The sequence below is a fragment of the Melitaea cinxia genome, chromosome 16 (assembly GCF_905220565.1).
Source record: "Melitaea cinxia chromosome 16, ilMelCinx1.1, whole genome shotgun sequence".
Classification (NCBI taxonomy): Eukaryota; Metazoa; Arthropoda; class Insecta; order Lepidoptera; family Nymphalidae; genus Melitaea; species Melitaea cinxia.
The window spans coordinates 7,863,603-7,872,893 of NC_059409.1; the positions used below are offsets into that span (position 1 = coordinate 7,863,603).

General features: G+C 31.8%; 1 protein-coding gene across 1 annotated transcript; it reads left to right on the top strand.

Moving 5' to 3' along the window:
- The first annotated feature begins 1,267 nt into the window (after positions 1 to 1,267).
- LOC123661172 (26S proteasome regulatory subunit 6B) lies at positions 1,268 to 8,001 on the top strand. Its single transcript, XM_045596158.1, has 10 exons — positions 1,268 to 1,395; positions 1,476 to 1,568; positions 1,721 to 1,892; positions 3,562 to 3,723; positions 4,516 to 4,719; positions 5,609 to 5,756; positions 6,053 to 6,149; positions 6,494 to 6,588; positions 6,983 to 7,141; positions 7,832 to 8,001. The coding sequence occupies exons 1-10, from the start codon at positions 1,363 to 1,365 to the stop codon at positions 7,914 to 7,916; spliced, it is 1,248 nt and encodes a 415-aa protein (XP_045452114.1). The 5' UTR covers positions 1,268 to 1,362; the 3' UTR covers positions 7,917 to 8,001.
- The last annotated feature ends 1,290 nt before the right edge of the window (positions 8,002 to 9,291 follow it).

Here is a 9,291-nt window from a genome sequence, read left to right on the forward strand (position 1 = left end):
TTGAAGTTATCTATATATTAATACGTGAAGCAAAAACTTTGTACCCATTTTCACGAAAATTGCGTGGACGGAGGACGATGAAATATCGTACACTTATACTTCATATAGAAAAGGAGTGCAAATAGCTAATATTTTTTAAAATTGTGCATAATAAATAAATTAAATCGATAAAAAAAAACATTACAGACACTACCATGTATTTGACACACAATCGCATATATACTCTTTTGTAGAAGCTTCAAGAGGAAGGTTTACGGAACAGCTAAGCCAATTTTGATGATAGTTTCACAGGAAGTTTGCCGGGAAAACTTTGTGACACACTGATTTCAACGCGGGCGAAGCCGCGGGCACAGCTAGTAATAATATAATTATAATCTTGACAGCGCTTATTTAATCTCCTTGTATTTTCTATACTGTGACATTGGCATATTTTAAAACTTTGAGCACGATTCATTTAAAGGCTTTGAGCCTTTAAATTAAAATATTGTGAATTAATAAACCTGACCTACGAATATGATATGAATAAGATTGTTCACCGATTCTGCTCACCGATATTTATTACTTAACTAATTTTTTTAATATTTTTTTTTTCTTCATACTAATTAATTTTGAAAGTTTTAACTTATTAATAAGAGTCAGTCAGTCAGTTCACCCTATTGTAATTTGTAGTCCACTGCTGGACATAGGCCTCCCCAAGTTCGCGCCAGGCATCCCTGTTTTCCGCAATTCTTATCCTGCACACATCGGCAATCTTACGTAGATCGTCGGTCAATAATAAATATTAATAACAATTACCGTTTTACTAATATTTTTACAAGTGTAAATAATTATAAATACAAAAATGATTTAATAGAATTTTATTACTTGCATCTATCTATACCTAATAGATTTATTTTACTTATCACAGTTGATTGATAGATAGATAGATAGATAGAATATACTTTATTGCACACCACTCGGAGAAAAAAATACATAAAACAGTTATTTACACATAGAGATAGTAAGTGATACAGATTAAAGCACGAAAGCAATACTTGGCAATTGTGATTTTTAGCACTTTATGACGTCGCTTCGCTAATTACGCGTCGGTGAAGTTTATTTATAAATTCGTTACAACAAAATTTAAATTTTAAGCTAAAAGTAAGTATATTAAAGGTTTTCTTATTCATCTATTTTTACATATAATTAAAACTTATTTTTATTCTTTTTGTACTCTATTTCTTAATTATTTTTACTCTGCAATCGTAATACAATTGACAGAAAACACAGCATGACGGCGTAATATTTTGACACCTTCAAATTCCAATATTATAGTCTGTGAAGTCTGAACATTACTTGTTGTTTCAAGAAATACTAATAAAAATGGAAGAAATCGGCATCATACTGCCTGAAAAGGTTTCTATAATACATGAAAATGATAAAAACAAATTGTGTTTTGCTAAAAACTAAATTGTTTTGTATTTATTTCCTTTTAGGATGACCAAGTCACTGACACAAAAGGGCTATCATTTGCTGGCCCCCAATCATTTGACGAATTGGAATCTGAAGATTTATACACAAAGTATAAGGTAATATAAGAAAATTCAGTAAGAATATAACATCATTTTAATTTTTTTATTATGTGCGAAAGCACGACTGGCAACTCGTTCTACATTTCACGCATTTCTTCGTATAATTTATCTGAATAATTATTTAATATAAAGTTTTATTTTTACTACAGAAACTACAACGTATGTTAGAATTTTTGGAAGTGCAAGAAGAATATATAAAAGATGAACAAAGAAATCTTAAAAAAGAATATCTCCATGCTCAAGAAGAGGTGAAAAGAATCCAATCAGTTCCACTTGTCATAGGACAGTTCCTTGAAGCAGTTGATCAGAACACTGGAATTGGTAAGATAATAATTTTACAAACACTATCTTAATTACTTATTTACAGTACACTACAAAGATAACAATGCCACTAAAGACAAAATTAAATTATTATTCTTTAATTTCATACATGCAAAGTATTAAAAAAAATATTATTTTTTCCAATGATGGTCTTATCTTATTAGATCATAATATTAAAAATTAATGACCTTTTGTGGGAATTCATATGAATGATAAAAAGCATGCCTAAAGTTTTATTGAAATTTGTACCCTCTTATAGTCGTCACAAAATAATAGGCCCGATTGGACATATGTCATCACAATGTAAACAGTGAAGTAACCATACGACTCGGAATTCGATACGATAAATCGATTCAAGTTTGTATTAGTATTTGATAGATTTGATTATGTAATGTAAAGTGCATTAAATTAAAATTTCGAATAGAAAATTTAACTTAAACTTTAATATTAGATAATTTGAAATGATACATACATTCATATAATCACGCCTCTTGCCCGTAGGGGTAGGCAGAGACCACTTATTTCCACTTGCTGTGCTTACATACTTCTTTCGCTTCGTCCACTTTCATTATTCCATTCATACATACTCTTCGGTTTAGGGAAATGATACAATGGTAAAAAAGGTCAATTCGTCTTTATTTTTTGTGACCTTGGGTAATGTAAATTATCCTAAAAACTAATAAAGACCCAATAAACCACGATAAAATCTGAAAAAGCTGTTTCATTAACTTTTTTAGTTACAATAACATTCACTCAATCACAAAATAATTGTGTTTGCTCGCAAATGAAAAAAACCGACTACAATTACATCGACAAGTAATACAACAATGAAAAAATTAACAAACACACGAGTCGTCACTACGATTTTCGAGGGTTTCCCTTGATATCTCTGGGATTCCATTATCAGATCCTGATTTCCTTATCATGGTACCACACCTGGGATATCTCCTTTCCAACAAAAAATTTATCAAAATCGGTTCATAAATGACAAAGTTATCCCCGAACATACATTATATATATATGTCGAATTGAGTACCCTCCTCCTTTTTTGAAGTCAGTTAAAATAAAAAAAAGTGAAAGTGATTGAATGAAGATTCAATCATTTTCATCGAATGATGAGCCAAAATCGTTACTTCAGCTATCATCACCTGTAAATATAATTATTTCATTTTCGATTATATTATCAATGTGGACGTCTCTGTCACAATCAGCCCATTATTGTTTTTCGAATTTTTTCTACCACCTTTGCCCAGTCGTCTTTAGTATTTTGGCACAAGCTTCTTTCAAGCTTTGTATTGTGGTGTGCTGCATATCTTTTGACCTGAGCCCAGATCAATTCAATAGCGTGTTACTCACAGTTGGGTATTCATTTCTTCTTCCTCTTTTTAGGCATATAAATTCTATTATTGTTTCTTACAGTTTCATACCAAGTTACGTTCTAGGGTCTTTTCCTGATGTAAAAACAGGCCTATTATATTGTGATAATTATAATGACAAATCTTCACAGTAGTCACAACATTAGCTTCCACACTAGCTATCGCCAGTTCGATCCCTATTGTTTAAAAATAATTGATTAGACCATACAGAGGTTGTTAAAAATTGAGTTTTGTGTTGTTTTAACCTGCCAATTACTATTAAGTGTGAAGTGTTAATTTATTTTTTCTTTCAGTGGGAAGTACAACTGGCTCCAACTACTATGTACGTATCCTGTCTACGATAGATAGAGAATTGCTAAAGCCCTCAGCATCAGTGGCTCTTCATAAGCATTCTAATGCCCTAGTAGATGTTTTACCTCCAGAAGCTGATAGCTCTATTTCAATGTTACAAGCAGGTATGCTTTGGCTTTCTTATAAATTTTAATTATATTATTAGTTTACTTATAGTAAAAGGAATTTTGAAAATTAACCCTTTTTAATTTTATAATTAACCTTTGTTAATTTAATAAATGACAATAAAAACTGGTAGGCTAATTTTAATAATTATTTTTGCATTAAACTATTTGTTTATTAAGAAATCTTTTTTTATTTATTATTATCTTTATTAGGGACTTTTATACATATGTACATGACAGTCCTATACTAAACTTATCTATTATAAAACTAACAATTTTAACATTTTTAAATAAACTAAATTATAATGCTAAATTATTACTAGATCTTAACTTAATACTACTAATTACAAACTCTAGTATAAATTTGGCACATTGGGAAGTTGGTTCAGACAAGATCTGATTGAACAAGCCGACTTCCAATAAATTCAGGCCTAACTTGGACACCAAGTCTCGTCTGCTCCATTTTGTAACGGATGCATTCCTTCAAAATATGTTGTACGTCTTCTACATATTTACATACTTCGCAATTTGGCGTGTCTACTTTTTTCATTAAATATGCGAATTTATTTAGAGGAATGTGTCCGCACCTTAGTCTTAGTGCCGTTACAACAAGAGTCAGTCTCATATTCGTCTATTAAGAAATCTTATACCTTAATATACTATAAATATTGTGTTACCACTTGAATTAAAGTGAAAACAAGAAAAAAATAATAACTAAGTTAACAATAGATTGAAGTAACAACTATTCATGTAACAATATTAACTCAATTAACTCAATTTATCGGTACACAGATGAGAAGCCAGATGTCCAATACTCAGATATCGGAGGCATGGATACACAAAAGCAGGAAATTCGTGAAGCGGTCGAGCTGCCTCTGACTCATGTAGAGCTCTACAGACAGATTGGTATAGAGCCTCCCCGTGGTGTCCTTATGTATGGCCCACCGGGATGTGGTAAAACCATGTTGGCAAAGGCTGTTGCTCACCATACTACGGGTAAATAATTAATTAAGATTAATTGAATTAGTTACATAAGTTTTAGAATTGCTCTCGGTCTCCGGTCGGGAACCCCACTGTGCTTTGAACACAGATGTCCATGCGGAAAAAGGGTTGATTCTTTCGGAATACACGGCCTTTCCTGCAATAAGAGTTCAGGTAGGTTTTCCCGCCACGGTTCCCTAAATGATACCATAAAAGGAGCTCTTGCCACCATCGACGTTCTTGCTCTTATCGAGCCTACTGGAATTAGTCGCGATGATGGCAAAAGACCTGATGGATTGACGTTGGTTTCCTGGGAAAGGGGACGGGCGCTTTTGTGGGACGCAACGGGGGAAATGCTGCCAGCATTCTTGGCACGATTCCACGCGGACATGAATTGTACCAAAACTATCTGTAAATATTTAGTTCTTAAGTTGTTAATTGTAAAATGTATAATATTTAATTAACTATTGTTATATTATTAGTTACATTGTTACAAAATTAACTGCAACTTATTTATTTACAGAAAATAAAATAGATACAGTTTATGTGATAAACAGTGCAGCAAAATCAATTAGCAGTTTAACAGTGCACTTAAACTTAAGTAGGACTAATGGTCATCTAACTAAACTATCGTGTTAGTTCTAAAATGTTAAAATATCAAAAATGTTGCTAGTAATAAATAGGAAATGAACATACTAGTTTAGAAAAATTTAAAAGTTTATGAATTTCATAACAATCAATAGCTAATTTGTTTATTTTTTCCAGATAGGCTCCAAAAGCACTTTTGAATCTTAATTTAACAAACTAAAATATTTGTTTTTTATAAATTAATTGTAGTTAATGTGACGCCGATGTTTGCAGAGAGGTATATTTCAGTTGAATGTAATAATGTATTTTGTTTCAGCTGCCTTCATACGTGTAGTAGGCTCTGAGTTTGTACAAAAATACTTAGGTGAAGGACCGCGTATGGTACGCGACGTTTTCCGTCTCGCTAAAGAAAACAGTCCTGCTATCATTTTCATTGACGAAATCGACGCCATTGCTACTAAACGGTAAAATAAAATAATAATAATCATTTAATATTATAATATATTTTTTTTTAATTACAAATTGTAAGCTAAAGACGCGTTGACACGTTAGTTATAAGTCATAGAACTGTCTGATGCCCTTGTGGTCGCTGGTTCGACCCCCGCTCATTGCAAATATTTGTATAGGCCATAGAAATGTTTACTTTACTTTGGGACATTTGTGCTTGTGTATTGTGTTTCCAGACCTCCGACACAGGAAAAATTCTCACTGTCACCTGTGGAGGTTTTAAAACTTATTATTAATAAGGTAATTGTTTCAGATTTGACGCCCAAACGGGTGCCGACCGAGAAGTTCAGAGAATCTTATTAGAACTACTTAACCAAATGGACGGTTTTGACCAGACCACTAATGTTAAAGTAAATTAACTTTATCATTTTTAGATAATTATAACTATCAATACTCATTTCGACACCAACAATTTATACTACGCAAACTCGAATTTTCGATAACTTGGTTTTCTTAATGCAACTTGAATAAATGTGTTTCTTTTTTATAATAATAAAAATTGTGAAATTGCAATGAATAAATTAACTATTAAAGATACCAAATTTGAAATAAGTTTCTTAATTAATACAAAAGGTATCACGTTTTTCCCTTTTATAAGCCTCAATTGTAAAGTTCACTTTTATGAGTTAGCTTAGTATAAATTGCTGATGTCGATTTGACTTGACTAAACTCAATAATTTTATGTAATTTTTAGGTAATCATGGCTACTAATCGTGCTGATACTTTGGATCCTGCTCTACTTAGACCAGGTCGTCTTGACAGGAAGATTGAATTTCCTCTGCCTGACAGGTGAAACTTCTTATTAGTTAATACTGCCTCCAGTAAAAAAATATGCTAGTTTAATTTGTACATACTTTATGTCCTAATTTGAATGTACGATTTTTAATTCTGTATAATATTGAAAGTTACTTGTTTATGATTTATTTAAAAACAAATAACCTTCAAGTTTAAAGGTATAGATTAGACCATGAGAAAGTGTGAATAATAAATAATAGTAAGAATTATACTATTTCCTTACTTGTTTTAAATTGCAATTTACTTTAAATAACAAACACAATCTGGGTATCAAAGATTGTAAGATGCTCTCTGATCACCACAGATGATCTAGCAGATAATAGCAGAATGATAACTAATATAACATAAATCAATTAAAAAACTTATTAAACAATGTTCTGTTCATCAGGCGTCAGAAGCGTCTCATCTTCTCGACTATCACGGCTAAGATGAATCTCTCCGAGGAGGTCGACTTGGAAGAGTTTGTGGCGCGGCCCGAACGCGTGTCTGGCGCAGACATTAACGCCATCTGCCAGGAAGCCGGCATGCACGCCGTTAGGGAGAATAGGTATACATAGCTTATATATCAAAACACAAATATATTAAATAACAATGCTCTTAAGTAGAGTTGTGTTCCCGTCGGGAGTAAGGTACCAACAACTCCTGGGGAGGGTCGGCAACGCGCTTGCGACGCTTGGGCTATAGGCTATAGTATCTGCTTACCATCAGGTGGCCCGTACGGTTGTTTATCAACCTAGACGCATAAAAAAATTAAAAATGTTTGATACTAGCTGTGCCCCGCGGGTTCATATGCGTTAATTTGAGGAAAAAATACCCAATAGTAAATGGGCTATCCAACACAAAAAGAATTTTTAAACGCGTTTAAACAAATTGACAAACTTCAGCTTTATAATATTAGTATAGATAGGAACTTCGTCTGTGTCATAATTTGTGTATGTCAAATTATGTAGAATTTATTGAGAAAAGTTTTCAATAAAAATCAAAATGAATGAATTAATGATGAATGGAAAACCTAAATTGATAACAGACGATTCTGAATTTGAGTTACAAATAACACACACTTTCAAGTTACAAATAATAATTTTTTAAATTTTTCTTATGTGTGACGTGAAAACAAATATCAAGAGGAAACCTGCTTCTTATGGAAGAGACATTGTCAAGCTGTTACTGATACTACTTTACAACATTTAATAAAAAATGTATATAATTTTAAAATAAACAATCAATTTTGTTATAGGTACATTGTGCTGCCGAAGGACTTCGAAAAGGGTTACAAGAACAATATCAAAAAAGATGAAAGTGAATATGAATTCTACAAATAAGTTTATAATATAATTGTAATATTTTCTTTGTAATTGAGTTTAAATTAAATTGTATGTTCCAATACTAATCATATGTTTGATTATATATTTTTTGTTTGTTTTGATTTCCTTTTCCAAGTATTGAAACAGATGATATAGGTATTGAAACAGAGATGAGTAACCTATATTCTTTTCTCAATGATTTTAAACGCTCATATATAAATATTAATAGTAGAATATTGGTTATGACTACTAGAATTCTCGTTGTACTAATCCATAATCTGAGAATTATGAGGATGAAATCCCTTAATACGATTTGAAAAAAAATTGTACTATATTTTGGACGAAAAAAAACCCATAAATACTATAAAACTTAAACTTTTTGAAAATGCAATAAAACGTGATCTTTCATTCAATCCAACTTTTCAAAAATTGGCCATGACTTAGTCGCGTCCATATTGAGTCTTTTGAACAGGAGCTACTCGAGGATTCACTTAACATTCCTTCTCATAATCCGACGCGCTAGTCCCCCCCCCCGCATTTTCTATCCCTTCGCCCCGTTTTTTATCTATTCCAACCACGCAAATACGGTAGATTAATATTTTTTCCGTTATCAGAAACACGTAGGTAGGGTGCGTATATGCGTATACTAATATCTGACCCGCTCGAGAATTTCCATGTAACGGTTAAGTTTTTTTTTTTTTTTGAAAACTCGAAACTAAACTTTTTTCTTATTAGAGCCTGTTTTACCGGTGGATAACGCTATTTGACGGATGATTATCCAACAGATAAAAGTTTTTTAATGTATTATTAGCGAAGTCCTTTCGAGACCGGTATTAATCGATGGTTCCCTTCTCGAAGTTGTTCAGGATTATGTTTATATAGGCCATACCATACAACTAGACCAGCCATACTCAACCATTTTTTTATATGGGCCACAAACACGTTTCAGTCATAGCGTCGCGGGCCGCAAGCAAAAACTATTAAAAAAAAAAAAACTATTTAGGTTTCAATTAAAACGTAATTCCAAGTTAATAATGTAGTTACTTTATTAATGAAAAAATAAGCTTTGACAAAGATATATAGATTTTTACGTATTTTAATGCGATTTTTGTATTTATGAACACTTTAAAAGTCTGGTTTAGCACTACATGCTATCCTTATTACATCTTCGAGATGAGAATCTGTAAGTTTCTTTCTATAAATGTCCTTTGTGTATTTCATTTTTGAAAAAGACGATCGCACACATACGTAGATCCAAAAAAATGTTAGTAGGATTTACGCACATCTTTGGACGTTTTTATACTTTTGGTACTCAAAAATTCTACATATTCTCTATTTTTCCTTTTTTTCTTTAAACAAAACTTCAAGATTAGTTTCGTTTTTAAAATCAATG